The sequence below is a fragment of the Capricornis sumatraensis genome, chromosome 4 (assembly GCF_032405125.1).
Source record: "Capricornis sumatraensis isolate serow.1 chromosome 4, serow.2, whole genome shotgun sequence".
In the NCBI taxonomy this organism is placed as follows: domain Eukaryota; kingdom Metazoa; phylum Chordata; class Mammalia; order Artiodactyla; family Bovidae; genus Capricornis; species Capricornis sumatraensis.
Window position 1 is genome coordinate 72,739,692 of NC_091072.1, and position 16,528 is coordinate 72,756,219.

The window sequence follows — 16,528 nt, forward strand, 5'->3', positions numbered from 1 at the left end:
TGACACAGGCTGGCTAAAGCCCTCCATCAGAGAGTATAATTAAGTTAATGAATGAAAAGGCTGGGGAGAAGATGGCCTCAGAGCTAGGTGGAAAGACATGGGTGTTAGAAGCAGAACAGACTTCTAAGGTGTCTTGCTCTAATATGGGGATTCTGTAAGATGGGCCAGGACATCTCCAGCCACCCCCTCCACACACACACCCTTTGACAGGAATAGAGGCTGGGGGAGACAATGACTAAAGGCTCAGGCAGGCATCAATTGTTGACTGACCTCACTTCCTCCGCTGAAACCCTCCCCAGCCCCCACCCACAGCAGCTTCACAGCTTGCAAGCATTGTGAATTCCAGAACCAAGGCACACCCAAACTTCAGTGTCAGGGCAGAACTGTGTCCTGCAGCCAATAGGAAGTACTATGGGATTACAGTATCTACTCTTTCAGATTATAGCAGCTGCTTCGGCACTCTATTAGCTAGAGAACTGGGAGTGTGGCTGGTGTCCATCCTTCATACCCACTCTCACCTTGCTATGGCTTCTGATAAACCCTTCTCAATCCCAACCCACCGATGTCTGTCCTGGGAGATGGAAGTTGGGGCTCCCCCAAGGGAAGCATTCAGTCTGAAACACACACCGAGAACAGAAACATGGAGATGAACTGAGCACCGCTGGGGAGAGTCGGGGGATGGGGGGCTTTATCTAGGAAAAGCTCATGAAACAGATAAAAGGAGAGAAGGGTTTGGAGGAGGAAGTCGGGGTCCGATGGGGCGGGGGTGGGGTGGGTGGAACGGCTGTTCCTTAGTGCCTGAGTCTCCCCACCTCTCCAGAGCATGGAATCTTCTGGACTTTGTGTTCTTTGGGGCTTCTTGGGGACTCTGTGCTTCCCCTCCCTAGGGAAGACATCAGAGGAGGGATGCAGAGTTGGAAAAAGCGCTGGAGACTCAGCCCAATGAGGAAAGGGAAAAGGAATTACAGACTGTGTCCAAGTCTACAAGAATTAATTACTCAAAAGGACCAGCTGTTCCTTATATTCAGTGAGGACAGAACAAAAGGAAACAGGCCTGAAGGGCTAAGACTTATATTTAGACATTTAGAAGGATTTCCCAGCAGTGTGTAAAGCTGAGGCCCAGAGGTCCTAGGAAGGGTAGGTGGGGGTGACCTCTCAAGGAGATTCTCACCATGCAGGAGATGTGGGCCTGGCATGAAGGCAGGGGATTGAACAACCTGACCTTTCAGGATCAGCTGAGTACTGAGTTCAAGCATTGCTTCTGACACTAGGGCAGGGCCGACTTTGTGGGTGTCTAACCTGTGCAGACCCACAGCTCCCTACACTGGGTTTAATGCTCTGCTGTTGCCATCTTAGAATTCTGACTCATGTTTGAACAGAAAGCCTAGCATTTTCATTTTGTACTGGGCCCTACAAATTATGTAGCCGGTTCTGCACAGGATGAGTAGGAAAGAAAAGCCAGGCATAGGAGGTAGGGCTGGGTGGGTGGGGAGTTAGCAGAGGGTAAGGTGGGTTTGGTTTCATTTTAATTGTAGAGTGGGAAATTAAAGTCAGACAACCTAAGGATTTTTCAAATGTGAGAGACATGGAAACATTAGAACAGGGTACCAGAGAAGGAAGAACTGTGGGTCTCTTCACGGAAGTGGGGTGGATCCCTGTGAATTCCATTTATGCACCTACTCAACACATAGGAGAGGGTCTCAGCTCTGTGGGCTTCAGGGAGAGGATATTCCCTCCCTGGGCCTCCTCTGCTGAGGCCAGAGGCACCATGGAGTCCTGGCAAGAGAGGTAACCCTGGGGAAGTGGGGCCTCAGTGCCAGCCTGACTTGGACTGGATACCCCCAAAGGCTCTTCCCAGCTGAGTGCTGTTTTCTTTGATTCTAAGATTCAGGAAACCGCCTGCTCCCAGGATCTGACACCATAGCTCAGGTGAAAAGGCAGTTTGGCCAATGCTAAGTTTGATGAGGGTGGGGCGGCCAGAGCTCTGCCCAGCACCTCAGGAAGAGGTTGGCAGACAGGGACCACATTTGCGTCACTGAGTCACCTTCCTCTTCCTCTCCAGCTCCTCCAGGATGTCCCCAGGATGGCTTTGTCCACTCTTTGCCCACCCAGAGCCAGAGCCCCAAAGATGACTCATCTCAGGAGAGAATCTCTTAAGAAACGAGAGCATGTCAGGGCAGGAGTTTGTGACAAGATGGTGCCCGCACGATGCCGGGGGGACCTGGGCTCTGTTCAGAGGCTGCCCCCGCACCACCTCTTGGCAGTCCAGCCACCTGTGGATTGCCCCTTCCCGTGAGCCTCCTTGAGGATGACTCTCCTCCACCCAACTGCCCGTGTTGGAGGGCAGCATCCAGCCTCAGAGTTGGAGGCCCTGCGTGTGAGGCTCAGGTTCCATATCTGTATGAAGGGGATGCCAACTCTGTCTCTACCACATTCTCCAAATAAAAGCAAAAGACCCAGGACTCCCCTGGTGGTCCAGTGGCTAAGACTCCATTCTCCCAGTGAGAGGGGCCTAGGCTCAACCCTTGGTCAGGGAACTAGATCCCACATGGTGCAACTAAGATCCAGTGCAGGAAAATTATTATTATTATTATTTTAAAGGCCTGGAAGCTTCCTTTTCCAGATGTAAAACCCTCACAGACACCTGGTTTTGAGAGAGGGAGGCTGAGCTGTGGGGCAAGATAAACAGCATGAACGGAGAATGAGGAGGGCGGAGGCTTGGCTGTGTGGCAGGGGGGTGAATTTCCTTACCTGTTCAAATACCAGGGCTAAATGTTGCCTCGTCTATGAATAGCACTCTGAGGGGTTGTTGTAGAGATGAGTGTAGAGCCGCTGCACAGGACTTTGAGGGATGAGGCAGCCATTCTGAAAATAACTCAGGAAATCCCAAATAGGCACCAAGTAAATATATATATATTTTTAATTCTGCAGAAGAGTTTACCGTGACAAGCGACTCTCATCCCCAGACCCTCCTGCTGGGGCCAATCCCTTCCCAAAGCTATTAATTTCTCTGACATTTACTTCGATCACTCTAAATAATATGCATACACTTGGTATCTCTAGATTTTTTTTCAAGTTTATTGAGGCATAACTGGCAAATATAGTTGTAAGATATTTAAAATATAAACACTGTAAATCAACTATACTTCAATGTTTTAAAAGATGCAAGCTTTTTTAAAAAGATATTTAAAGTGTACTTCATGGTGATTTGATGTACATGGTCATTGTGAAAGGATTCTTCCCATCTAGTTAATCAACACATCCATCACCTCACATATTCATCTTTTATTTATTCTTTTTTGGTGAGAAGTTTTTTGGGCAAGTAAAATTTAAGTTCTATTCTCTCAGCTAATTTCAGTTATCCAACACGGTATTATGAACGACAGTTGTCACTGAGTGAAGGGTTCCTGTGCCCACTGTGGAGAAAACCCAACTCCGACAGTGGGAGTTTGCAGCAAAGTAAGGAGTTATTGCAGGGCACCAAGCGAGGGACTGGAAGACAAGCCTCCCACTTGGTCTTGGAGTTAGGGATTTTTTAAGGGGAAGAACAAAGAGGCTGGGATTAATCATCGTCTTGTGACAGTTCTGTGACTTTTCTTAATCGTAGTATTGAGAATCGGGATATCTCTGGTTTATGATTCTCTGGCCAGGTGGTTCGTGGCTTTGGGGTCTGTTAGTTCATCTTGCCCTGGAGAAACAACCTGAGTTTGTACATTAATGACGATATTTATATTAGCAATTTTAGTCATGAACGATGTTATCAGCAACAGCAGTTTTAGTCATCTGACTGATGGATTGGTGTTCAGTTAGCACAGGATTGAGGTCAGAGGGAACAAGAAAGGGAGCACGTTTTGGATAAAGAGATTGATCATAAACTTGGTAAGGGAACTCTGTTTTAGGGGGTCTCGGTGTCACAGTTGCCATGTTATACATTAGATCCTCAGACCTTATTCACCTTAGAGCTGAAAGTATGTATCCTTTACCAACCTCTCTCCATTTCTCCACCCCTCTGCCTCTGGCAATCACTTTTCCACTCTCAGTTGTTATGAGTTTGACTTGCTTTTAGATTCCACATGTAAGGGATCCCATGCAATATTTGTCTCTCTGCTATCTCTAGATTTTAAAGCTTCAGAATTAGGTCACTTAGGTTCTCTTCCTTCTAATTATTGATCATATGTCATTCTTTTTGTAAATTTAACAATATACCTTTGTGCTTAGTCGCTCAGTCGTGTCTGACTCTTTGCAACCCCATGGACTGCAGCTCACCAGACTTCTCTGTCCATGGAGATTCTCCAGGCAAGAATACTGAGAGGTTGCCATGCCCTCCTCCAGGGATCAAACCTAAGTCTCCCACATTAGAGGTGGATTTTTTACCATCTGGGCCACAGGGGAAGCCCAATATACCTTTAGTTCCTGTTCTGTTTGTATCACACAGTGTCTCTTGACTTTTCAGTGCGTCAGGAGAGTGAAGCTACGATTCTGCCACAGTAAAGGAAGATGTGGGGTTCAGTGGCTAAGACTCCGTGCTTCCAACGCAGAGGAAGTGGGGTTGATCCCTAGTCGGTGATCTCACATGCTGCATGGCATGGCAAAGCTAAAAAGGGGAAGAAGAGTCCACTGATTTTGGTTTGGGAGGATGTTCCTTTGAAACTCAGGACATGAAGATGCCCTGCAGGTCTAGTTGAGCATTTTGTATGCCACAGGAGTTCCCAGGGCATCGAGGCTTTTGCCCACTCTAAACAGAAGCAGGGCCTGAGTTTGCTGGAGTGAGGGTGGGCAGAGTTGCCCAGCAAGGGGAAATGGGCCTGCCAGGCTCTTGAGTGGTACTAAGGAGATCCTTGCTGCTGGAAGAGAGAGTCTGAGGGGTTAAGGGAATCATTCCCAATGGGGAAGGCTTGGTATTTGTTCAAGGAGGGGGGTCTCTAGGAGAAGGGGGAGTCCTCGTTGTACACGAAGGCTGGGAGAGAGATTGTTTGAAAGAGACGCCGAGTGGCTGGGTGAGGCCAGAGGCCAGCGGGATTTCCTTCAGCTCCCGCCACTCGGGTGGGTGGGACCGGATTGTTGGATCGGGACACAGGAATCTGCCTTTGTTTCCAGCTGGAGGGGAAATGCCACAAATCCTGCCCCTTTCCTACCCCTTCCAGCATCCGTGCCCAGACGCTGCCCTTCCCAGCGCCAGGGGGCCTGGCACTGAGGGTTCCCAGCGACCTCTTGTCTCCAAGACTCCCTCATCCGCAGGCTCTGCCCCTTGTTCCCCAGGGCAGATCCCAGATGTAGGACGAAGGGGAGGGGGCTAGCCAAGGCTGGTGTGGAGGAAATAACCATACAGCTGGATTTAGGCTTCATCTGCCCACCTCTCTCCTTCCCCTGAGAGGACCGTGGATTTCACAGTTGAGGAAGGTACCTAGGTGTGTGGGGAGAACTCGAGGGTCAGGCTGGGACCTCCCTCGACCCCCCAACTCCCGCTCCCCACGGTTAGACAGACTCTGCAGCCTCCAACACAGTCACACAGGCCATGTGTGGAGCCAGGTGGCTGGGGGACCACACAGTGTTGGGGAGCAGTGGGGATCAGAAGGGGAGGGGTGGGCCAGGAACCTCAGGGAGTAGGGGGACCCTGCCTTTATTTTTTCCTTTGTCAGTGAACAGATGGGTTTTGCAGCTGTGTGAAGGGGTGTTTATGTGTGCTTGTGTGGGTGGCTTCTCTGTGTGTGACTAGGAGTTTGTGGACCAATGGGCCTGTGTGTATTTCTGTGCCTGTGTGCCCACAGGCCCCCGTGGGCCCTGGCTGACTGTGTGTCCGCATGTGACGCTGCGTGTGCGACTACGAGTGATGCAGAGTCTGTCCAACCCCATGCCTTGCATGCCTTGCATTCCCTTCAGTGTGGTATCTTCCTTAAACATGGGAAGCCATGGGCCCTCTGAGGCAGAGAGAGCATGACTGGCTGTTGACCGGTGGGGTGGGTGATACATAGATGTTTTCAACTATTTGGAAAATAAGACAGCTGGAGAGGAGGGAATCCTGTCCAGGTGCCCCAGGTGGGGAAAAGCGGGACAGAAACCAATGAGCCCCAACTTGTCTTTCTGTCCTCCCCACATATGTGCACTCCCTTGCCTTCTCTTGACCTAACAGGGGTCTCCTAGGCCGTTTCCTGGAATAACCAGGGGCACTGCCACTCCTGGAACCAGGGCAGCCCCTGAAAAGAAGAGGGAGATGATAACGGCACCTCTGAGCATCCCAGAGAATGGTCAGATACAACTTAGCAACAGAACAAGCATCCCAGGCCTTGGTGGAACCTATACACATTCACTGAACCTGTATGGGTCAGGCACAGAGCCAGGGGTGAGGAAGACAGACATGGTTTCTGCCTTTGCAGGAGTGAGGGGGGGGGCGGTTTCCCAGGAGTCCCCACAGCCTGGCTGACATTCCAATGAGGATAGTCAACCTGCAGTCCTCTCTGGAGGAGCCAGTCTGCCAGGCTGGTGGGCCATGCCTGTTGCAGTGTTGGGAATGGGCTTAGGCTGCAGAACTGTGTGTGGGAGAGCAGATCTGAGAAGGTCATCTGGGAGAAGTGTGTGTTCTCATTCAAGGGCCACCAGAATAGTATCCAAGACTCGCAGGGGAAGCCATGGGGTTCCAAGGACACATCCACTGGCCCCCTCCACGGAACTGCCCCCTCGCCACTTCCTTACCCATTGCCGCCAAGTGCAGTAACAAAAGCTGCTGTTTACCAGGTGCTGACTGTGAGCCAGGGCATGCTCTATGCCTGGCGTGCCTCCCACTGTTTAGGCTGCACAGCAGCCCTGGGAAGTAGCAATTGGGTATTATCACCATTGGATGTTACAAAGGAGGAGACCAAGGCTGGAGAGGACCTGGTCACAGAGATAAGAGGCCAGGCCAGGAGTCAAACCCAGTTCTGCGGGTTGCAGCAGGGCGGCTCTGATGTGGCCTGTGTTCTTTATCGCCAGGGGCCTTGTCCTGGGCTCCTTGGCCTCTGCTGACCGGGACTCAGTTGGGAAGCATCATGAGCCGGGCTAGGGTGTGGAGAAGCTGGGATGCTAGTGGAGGGGTTGACTCACGGCGGCACAAGTAGAATGACCCACTAGGCTGCTTTTCTTACTGGTGACCTGAAGGGCTGTCAGGAGCTGCTAGAGGATTAAAGAGAAATGGCTTGACCTGGGACTCTAGCTGCCCTGGAGATGGCCAGGGATGGAGAGGTGGGTATTCTTCAAGGTGGAAAGGCTCCCTCTGCTGGAAAATGTTGTATGACCTGTGGCCCAGGTGTGAGTGCCTGCCCATGGAACCTCCCAGCCCAGATGTACCCCAGGCCAGCCCGCTGGGAGGGAGAGCCACAGGGGATAGTTCTCTGGCCCTGAGGATGCCACGGTCACTGCTGCACATTCGTAAAACTCAAACCGGTTAGAAGCCGGGGAGAGAGTCTCAAGAGAACCGGGGAGCCTGGGCTGTGGGTGGGGGCGTGTGCTACAGTGGAAGGGACATGGGATCCAGAGCCCACAGACTTGAACTCCAAGTACCACTTAGCCACTCACCAGCTGGTGACCTTGGGCAAGTAGCTTAACCTTCACCTTGCCTCAATTTCCTCAACTGTAAAAGAGGAGGGTTGCAAGAATTAGGCCAGGCACAGGCTTTCCAGGTTGCACTAGTGGTAAAGAACCTACCTGCCGGTGCAGGTGCCATTAGAGACTCCTGGGTGAGGAAGATCCCAGGAGAGAAAACTTTGCAACCTATTCCAGTGCTTTTGCCGCGAGAATCCCATGGACAGAGGAACCTGATGGGCTGCAGTTCATGGGGTTGCAAAGACTCAGACATGACTAAAGCAACTTGGCGCATGGTGCAGACAGCTGCATTTGTTCATCTAATCCTCACAACAGCCCTACGTGCTAATGTTACCTCCACTCTACATATGAGAGTCTTGAGGCTTAGAAAGTTCCTATAACTTACCAGAGCCCAAAGGCAAGCTCCTAGGCTGAAGCATGTAACCCCCATGCTGTTCCAAGCCTGTCACGTGGTTCCTCTCCTGGCTGCAATGCCCAGTGCCAGGGCTGGCTTCTTGGGCTTTGATTGCAGCAGTGGTCGAGGAGGAAAGAACTCTAGCTCCATTCTGGAGGCTTGGAAGCAACTCAATCAAACTCAGTTCTCCAAGGCCCTTCCATAGCACTTCAGCTCTTGGCAGCACTTTACAGTACATAGATCCTCTTTACCTTTATTAGCTAATGCACCTTTCTAATAATCCTGTTTGCCCCCAATTAACAGACGAGAAAAAGAGAGGTAAGAGAAACTTAAGTGTCTTATTCAGGATCACACAGGTAGGGAATGGCAAAGTTAGCCTTGAATCCACTCTGGTCCACCACAGTTTCTAGGAGAAATCACAATCTAACCCTAATAGTTGCTGTCACCTCAGCATGGGTGTGTGTTTTCCTCTGTTTAAAGAACAAATGTGTTTTATTTATTTTAAATTGAGGTATATACATGTACACCCATGGCTGTTTTATGTCAATGTATGGCAAAAACCACTACAATATTGTAATCAGCCTCCAATTAAAATAAATTTTAAAAAATAATTTGAGGTATAATTTACTACAATACTATATAAATTTCAGTTGTATAGTGATTTACAATGTTAAAGGTTATATTCCATTTATAGTTATTTTAAAGTATTTGCTATATTCCCGTGGTATACAGTATTTCCTTGTAATTTTATTTTATACATGGTAGTTTGTACCTCTTAATTGCCTAACCTTATCTTTCCCCTCCCACTTCCCTCTTCCCTTGGGTTACCACCAGTTTATCCTCTTTATCTGTGAGTCTATTTCTTATTTGTTATGCTCACTAATTTTTTATTTTTTTATTTTTCACACAGCATTTGTCTTCCTCTGACTTATTTCACTTAGCATAATACCCTCCAAGTCCATTCATGTTGTTGCAAATGCCAAAATTTTATTCTTTTCTCATAGTGGTGTTCCATTGTGTGCATATGTATATATACATAACATATTTTTATTCATCCATCTTTTGATGGACACAAGAGCAGATTCATTTTTAAGTCTTTCAAAATTTGGTAATACATGACTAAAAAGTCAAAACATTTTGTGCGGAAGAATTGCAAATAATTTTTGTAGATATTCCACCCCCAAGAGAATGCAGTGTACTTCCCCACTCTTTAAGTGTGGGCTTCAGATAATGACAGTACAATATAGAAAGGCAGGGCAGAGTAACAGAACAGTGGAGAACCTGAAACAAATACCACTTTAGCCAGGTGATCGAGTCATGTTTCTAACAGGGTATGTATCCTGGACACAATGTTAAGAGAATGGCACATAACCTCTGTGGTCTTCTTCCCCAAAACCCACAACCCGGTCTATTCAGAAAAACCTCAGACAAATCCCAGGTAAGGGACCACCTACAAAATACTCACCAAGCATCCTCAAGACTGTCAAGGTTATCGGAAACAAGGAAAATCTGAGAAACTGTCACAGTCAAGAGGAATCTTTGGAAACATGATGGCTAAATGGAAGGAATCCTAGACAGACAAAGGATGTTCAGAAAAAACTAAGGAAACCTGAATTAAGAATTCAGTTCAGTTCAGTTCAGTCGCTCAGTCATGTCCGACTCTTTGCGACCCCATGAATCGCAGCACTCCAGGCCTACGTGTCCATCATCAACTCTCGGAGTTCACTCAGACTCACGTCCATCGAGTCGGTGATGCCATCCAGCCATCTCATTTTCTGTCGTCCCCTTCTCCTCCTGCCCCCAATCCCTCCCAGCATCAGAGTCTTTTCCAATGAGTCAACTCTTCGCGTATGGTGGCCAGAGTATTGGAGTTTCAGCTTTAGCATCAGTCCTTCCAAAGAACACCCAGGACTGATCTCCTTCAGAATGGACTGGTTGGATCTCCTTGCAGTCCAAGGGACTCTCAAGAGTCTTCTCCAACACCACAGTTCAAAAGCATCAATTCTTCAGCGCTCAGCTTTCTTCACAGTCCAACTCTCCCATCCATACATGACCACTGGAAAAACCACAGCCTTGACTAGATGGACCTTTGTTGGCAAAGCAATGTCTCTGCTTTTGAATATGCTATCTAGGTTGGTCATAACTTTCCTTCCAAGGAGTCACGTGTCTTTTAATTTCATGGCTGCATTCACCATCTGCAGTGATTTTGGAGCCCCCCAAAAAATAAAGTCTGACACTGTTTCCACTGTTTCCCCATCTATTTCCCATGAAGTGATGGGACCAGATGCCATGATCTTCGTTTTCTGAATGTTGAGCTTTAAGCCAACTTTTTCACTCTCCTCTTTCACTTTCATCAAGAGGCTTTTTAGTTCCTCTTCACTTTCTGCCATAAGGGTGGTGTTACCTGCATAATGGACTTTACTAATAGTAATGTATTAATATTCACCCATTAATTAACAAATATACTATACTTATGTCAATAAAAGATGATACTGGATGTGAGGTATATGGAAACCTTCTGCACAACCTTCACAATTTTTCTGTAAATCTAAAACTGCTAGAAAAAAATTAACTTTACTTTTTAAAGAAGCTTGAAGTTTCAAAAAAAAAAATACTCAGTGAAAAGTCTCCCTTCTACCCTTGATCATCTGCTCAGTTTTCTTCCCCTCCAAACCACCATGCCTCTTTCCAGGAGGGTTCCAATGAGGCAGCATGGTTTTGTGTTAAGAGTCTGGCCCCCACAACTGGAATAACTGGCCCTCAGTCTTGATCTCTGTTGGTTTCTAGCTGTGGGACCCTGGCAGTTCCTTACCCTCTCTGTGCCTTGTGCCCTCAAAGCTAAAATCCTCATAAAATTATTGGGAGTGTTAAATGTATTAATGTATCTAATAAGCATCTTATAAGTGTTTGCTTTTATTATTGCATATAAGTAAGCAAATATATTTATGCAACAAATATGCTAATAAAAAATATCCAAAACTTGCAAATAAGGCACATCAAAAAATCACTAAGTGCCCTTTTAGAGTTATTTTAGATCACTGGCTAATAACCCCACCTATGGGTCAGCCGGGGGAAGTAACTGCTATATGATTTGCTATTGATTGATTAGTGTGCAGACTCTATAAAAAGGTTAACTTGTAGAAGATTGATGAATAGCAATTATTTTTGCCTGGTAGGAAAAAAAAATGTTATGGTTTTATTGCCAAGTAGGAATTAATTTCTTTGTATCTAACTTTGCGATCTTATTCAAGCATTCCTTTTCCCCCTGTCAATAATAATTTTTCATTTCTTCCTTTTTTCTATATTTATTTTTTTAGTATTATTCGTTTGGCTGTCCCAGCACATGGAATCTTGTTCCCTGACCAGGGATCAAACCTGGACCTCTTACATTGGGAATGTAGACTCTTAATCACTGGATCACAAGGGAAGTCCTCATTTCTTCCTTTGATCCATCCTGCTGGTTTACTCATTAAGCAGTTAAAAAACCTTGGTTCTCACTACATATCTGTATTAGCCAAGTTTACCTTGGTGCAAATTTTGCTCTGACAAATCGTACCATGCCATATACACGGTCCTACCCTTTGGGTTTTTTTTCACTTAATACATCTTGAAGATAGTTTCACATCAGAATATAAAGAGCTTCCTTACTCCTGTTTTGCCACTGTATAGAATACATCATATGGTTATGCAGTATTTACACTCAGAATCAATTTAGCCAGCCCCCTACTGATGAACATTTAAGTTGCTTCTACTCTTTTATTGTTGCAAACAATGCTGTATGAATAACCCTGTGCACAGCCAGAGACAGAGCCACTCAGAAGCGGATGGGAAGGCTGAAGGGCCTCTAGAGGGCAAAGGAGCCTAAGGGAGGGGCCTGGTTACCTGCTCCCAGCCCAGCCTAGCCGGTCTTCCCCTGGGTCTGTGACAATCCAGCCTCCTCCTGTCTCCTCCTCTCCATCCTGAGCTCCTGGTATCTCCAGACAGGAAGGGACAGCCTTCGGTTCCCTGAAGACCTGAACTCTGGCTTCCACTGAATGCCAGTGGATGGTGCCTTGGAGAGGAGGATCTTGGGGGCTCGGGGCCTGGGGCTGGTACTATCCCTGGGCTGGAGCCACTGAGGGCACATGCTTAACACACCCTGAGGGCTCTGGTAGGGGATGAAGACCCGGGGCCCAGGGACTTCCTGAGGGGGCTGGGGGTCAGGGGGAGGGGGCGGGGCAGTGCCTAGCAGCTCTGGTACAGACTTCCTTCGGGTTCCCAGTGCAGGGGGTTGGTCAGGGCACAGGGTGTGGCAGGCGGTGGTGAGGAAAGGACTGGCCAGGCTGGTCGTGATGGTCACAAGGTGGTCCAGGACACCCCCTTCCTGAGGAGACTGGACAAAAGGGAGGGTCAAGGTGGCCTGCAGTCGCTCCAGGAGAGACGGGGCGGCCTGAGCCTGGGCCACGAGCCCGGGCAAGGCTGGCCACTCAGGCTGATAATGCCGGCTGAGCTGCTCCACTTGGGGCCGCCGCAGCAGCTGCCGGATCCTCTGCACCGTGTCGAAGCTGTCTGTCAGAAATGCCCACTCCAGGGCGGTCTTGCCCCGGACGGGATCCGCTGCTGTCAGGTCAGCACCTGGGGGGTGGGGGGCACAGGAGTGTCATGGGGTGGGACAGGGAATTGCTGACTTGCAGAAGGACAGGTTCTTTAGCAGTAGGACTTAGTGTCTCATCCTGTTGCAGCTGGAAGCTGAGGATCCTCAGTGGCTACAGCCCAGGGTCAGTACCAGCCCCAGATTCAACTTCTGGTTTAGGACTGATGAAGAAATTGGAGTCCAGCGAGGGGAAAAGACTTCAGAGAGACCTACTGGGGGGATCTCCAAACCTGGCGTAGAACAGAGACCCTCTGAGCTAAGGCACTGACCAGAGGGATGGTGTGCAGGTTGCCCAGGATGGGGGGGTCAAGCTGCATCCCCTGGAGCAGGTGGGGGGGATCCTGCTGGTTCCCACTCCTGGTTCCTCCCTTCACCACCACACCCCCCTAATCCTGGGACGCAGGGAGTGGCTGTCACTTTGAAACAAAGGAGGGGGTGCAGACCTTCCTTCCTTCTCACCCCAAACCCAGTCTGATGCAATGGGGAAGGGAAAAGCTGGAGGCTGGGGGTCCCCAAAGTGAACAACAGAGGGCAGACCCACATCATGGAGTAATGAGGGTCTGAGAATCCCCAGACAATGTGGACTTCACCCCAGGACAACTCTACACTGCCCCTACGTCTCAACTGTCCATCACTGCATCCCTGGAACTCTGGCTCCTCAGAGCTGGAAATCAGCCCAGAGAAGGCCATCACTCTTGTTACACTGGGTAGGTTCACAGAGGGAAGCCGTTTGCCCACAGTCACTCAGCTGGTGGCAGAGCCGGGATGAGAACTCGAGAATCTGGTTCCAGACTCCAGCTTTTTTTTGGTATTAGGTTATCTAGCTGGTCCAGTTATCCTCCCAAGCTTTTTTTTCTGGGACCATCATTCACAGTGTAAATAGAGCTCTCAATAGCTGGACCCTTTGTCAGAAGCCCCAGCACACTCTCAACTCCAGGAGGTCAGTCTGGATTGATCTTCCTTCTCCATCTCTTTCCTCATTGCAACTATGACAGCAGGCAGTGCTGGTGGGGAGGGATGGGGGAGGGACTCGAGGCCACTGATCCTGCACCTGCCATGAGGAGGGCAGCGACACATTCCGAGCGATCCCGCATGGCGGCCTTCATCAGCGCGGTCAGTCCCCGCTGGTCCCGGCGCTCCAGGTCAAGGCCTGCATAGTAGTTGATCAGGTGACTCACCAGAGACACGTGGCCTACAAGGCACCAAGGGCTGAGCTTAGCTACTCAAGAAAGGGATGACAAAGCCCCAAACCCACCCTCCACCCAACAAGGCAGCATCTGGGGTGTGAGAACGTCATTGCAGACAGTGCGGGGCTATGGTCAGGTCTGGAGCAGGGGTACTGATTAAGGATGGGGTTAGCAGCCTCTCACCTGCTTGGGCAGCCAGCATGAGGGCTGTGTCCCCTTCTTTGTCCTGCTGGTTCACATCCAGGAAAGGACAGCGGCTGAGCAGGGCCACCACACTTTGGAAACCATGGTAGCAGGCGACCATGAGGCCTGTCTGGAGGAGGGGCAGCTCAGCCCCTGTGGTTTCCTCCAGGAGCTCCTTGGGGGCCCTGTGTCCTCTAACCCACAACTGTCTCAGAGATGTCCCAGGCCCTGGGAAGACCCACTCTTACCCACTCCCTCCTGAGGACCCAGGTGATGGGTGCTGACCCTGAAGCTCACAGCGCCCTTGCTGCCCTGCAAAGCCCCCTGGGGTGGCTCACCCTCCCGTTGCCATCCACCTGGGTGGCTTCCTCTGGGGAGACTCCATCATCCAGCATGGCTTGCAGCTGGGCAGGGTCATTGCGGACACAGGCCCAGTACAGGGGCCCCAGTGTGCAGCTTGGGGTAGAGGCCTCACTGCCCAGGCAGGACGGGGCCTCAGACGTGTCCAGCCCTCCCTTCTGCCAGGTCGGCTCCTGGTCTTCCATCTTAGAGCCAAGAAGGTGATTGGCTCCTTCTCACGCAGTTTGCATCTATAACACAAGATGAGGGGAACAGTGTCTCCCTGGACCCCAGGAGGGATCCCAGAAGTTGTGACTGCCCACCTGGCCCTGGGGAGAGCTTTTTCTTGCTGGAGTCTCCCGTCCCATTCTTGGAGAGAGGACAAACGCCTGGCAGAGAGTTGCAAGAGTCTTAAAAGGACAGGAGTCCTTCACTATTAAATGAGGATCCTAGTAAGATTCAAGGAGAGGGGCGGTCTTCTCTTTCCCATGGGACCTTACCTGGGGTTCGCAGGGTCCCTAGCAGGCAGTCACTGCTGGGGCCCAGCCTGGAGCCCACAGCAGCCCCCAGACTCCTGGAGCACACTCACCGAGTCTCTGGAGTGTCTCGAGGTGGACTATCCGCCCCAGGAAGCAACGCTGGTAACAGATGGCTCGACTTAACGGAAAAAGCTGCCTGTAACACCTCGGAGCTGAGCTGGATCAAGCCGGGTTAGTTGCGGGGAGGCGGTGGCGGGGGAAGCAGGGCGGGGCCGGCGCTCTCCTGTCCAAGATGACAGAGACCCGCCCCCAAAGCCTGCCCAGAGTGGGCGGGGCCCGAGTCAGGGCAGCTCCGCCCCCGCGGAGGCGGTTCTGGGAGTAAGCACCCCATCTCCCGCGACGCACTCACCTTGCGCCTTAAGCGGGGACTGGCTGTCTCAGAAGCCGATCCTTCGATGGTGGAAGGGCTACGACGTCCCCAAACTCACTCTCAAAAAGTCCCTTCTTCCTTGGTGGAGCGGGGTCTTGGTGAGGGGGTGGTGGTGGAAGAGGGTGCTAGTGACGACATCTCACTAAACAGGGGCTGGAGCAGAGATGGGGGTTCCAGGGGTCACCCGGATCTATTTTTTGAGGTTCTGGAGAAATTAAAGTATAAAGAATTGCTAATTAAGGGTACAAAAATTATGATATAGAAAAGTTACTGGATTCGTTTGTTGTGGTAAATTAAATATGAAATATTTAAACTGTTGATATCTAAATGAATTCATTTGATTATGTAAGCCGTTTATTTATAGTTATTTATAAATTAATAATGAAGTATTGTTAAACCATTCTTTAAGTTAAATTACTATTAAATATCAAGTTTAATGAATTGGTTTGGGGCCTCGGGTGTAGAAAATGGAGAAAGTCATATTCCTCTGCTTATATCAGTCCAATTATAAGACTGTATGAGCTCTCTCTCTTGTTTTACTTTACTTTATTTGGTTTATCTCTTTCATCCCTGATCTCCAGAGCCCATTCTCCTTTCCTTTACCAATTGACACAAATATCCTTGAAAATGTACATTTCATTGAGAAAGGTAGTGTTGATTTGTGTACGTTTTAACTAGCACCTTGCTTCCCTTGTGGCTCAGCTGGTAAAGAATCTGCCTGCAATGCAGGAGACCTGGGTTCGATCCCTAGGTTGGGAAGATCCCCTGGAGAAGGGAAAGGCTACCCACGCCAATATTCTGGCCTGGAGAATTCCATGGACTGTATAGTCCGTGGGGTCACAAAGAGTCCCACACGACTGAGGGACTTTCACTTTCACGTTAACTGACACCCTGGATTGTGCTAAGCTCATTGTGTTTCTTCTTTTCACTCACAGCTCTGTTTTCAGCTTCTGTCCTTGTTGCATTCCTTGCAGTGTATCGGTCAGGAGTGCCTTTGGTTGTAAGTAATCAAAAACTGACCTCAGCAGTGTGGTGTCTGCCACAGACGGTTCAACATCCATCCAAAACTACAGATGCTGAAAAGCGAAAATGACACCTCCCAGATTCTTGTGAGCTAGGAATCTATGATTTATGTTCTGCTCTTGTGCGAGACATAAATTTGGAATACAGCTAAGTAGCATGGGACATCCGTTTTGCTGTCACAGATCATGATAGATGCAGGGGGATTCTGGTGAGTAGCTTCCTGATTCATCGGCTTCCTGTAGTAATGACTGTTGTTTTCCCCATCACAGGCAGAGGTCATGTGCC

At 49.4% G+C, this 16,528-nt stretch overlaps 1 protein-coding gene across 1 annotated transcript; it reads right to left on the bottom strand.

Moving 5' to 3' along the window:
* Positions 1 to 11,847: 11,847 nt before the first annotated feature.
* Positions 11,848 to 14,093, bottom strand: ANKRD33 (ankyrin repeat domain 33). Its single transcript, XM_068972054.1, has 4 exons — positions 13,973 to 14,093; positions 13,654 to 13,794; positions 12,194 to 12,583; positions 11,848 to 11,999 (listed from the first exon to the last, which is right to left on the bottom strand). The coding sequence occupies exons 1-4, from the start codon at positions 14,091 to 14,093 to the stop codon at positions 11,848 to 11,850; spliced, it is 804 nt and encodes a 267-aa protein (XP_068828155.1).
* Between the last annotated feature and the right edge of the window lie 2,435 nt (positions 14,094 to 16,528).

Coding starts and splice junctions, on each gene's coding strand:
- ANKRD33 (XM_068972054.1), bottom strand. CDS start 14,093: ATGGTCGCCTGCTACCATGGTTTCCAAAGTGTGGTGGCCCTGCTCAGC. Junction 13,795..13,972: donor CATGCTGGCTGCCCAAGCAG/GTGAGAGGCTGC, acceptor GGTGCCTTGTAG/GCCACGTGTCTCTGGTGAGT. Junction 12,584..13,653: donor CGCTGCCCTCCTCATGGCAG/GTGCAGGATCAG, acceptor CCCACCCCCCAG/GTGCTGACCTGACAGCAGCG.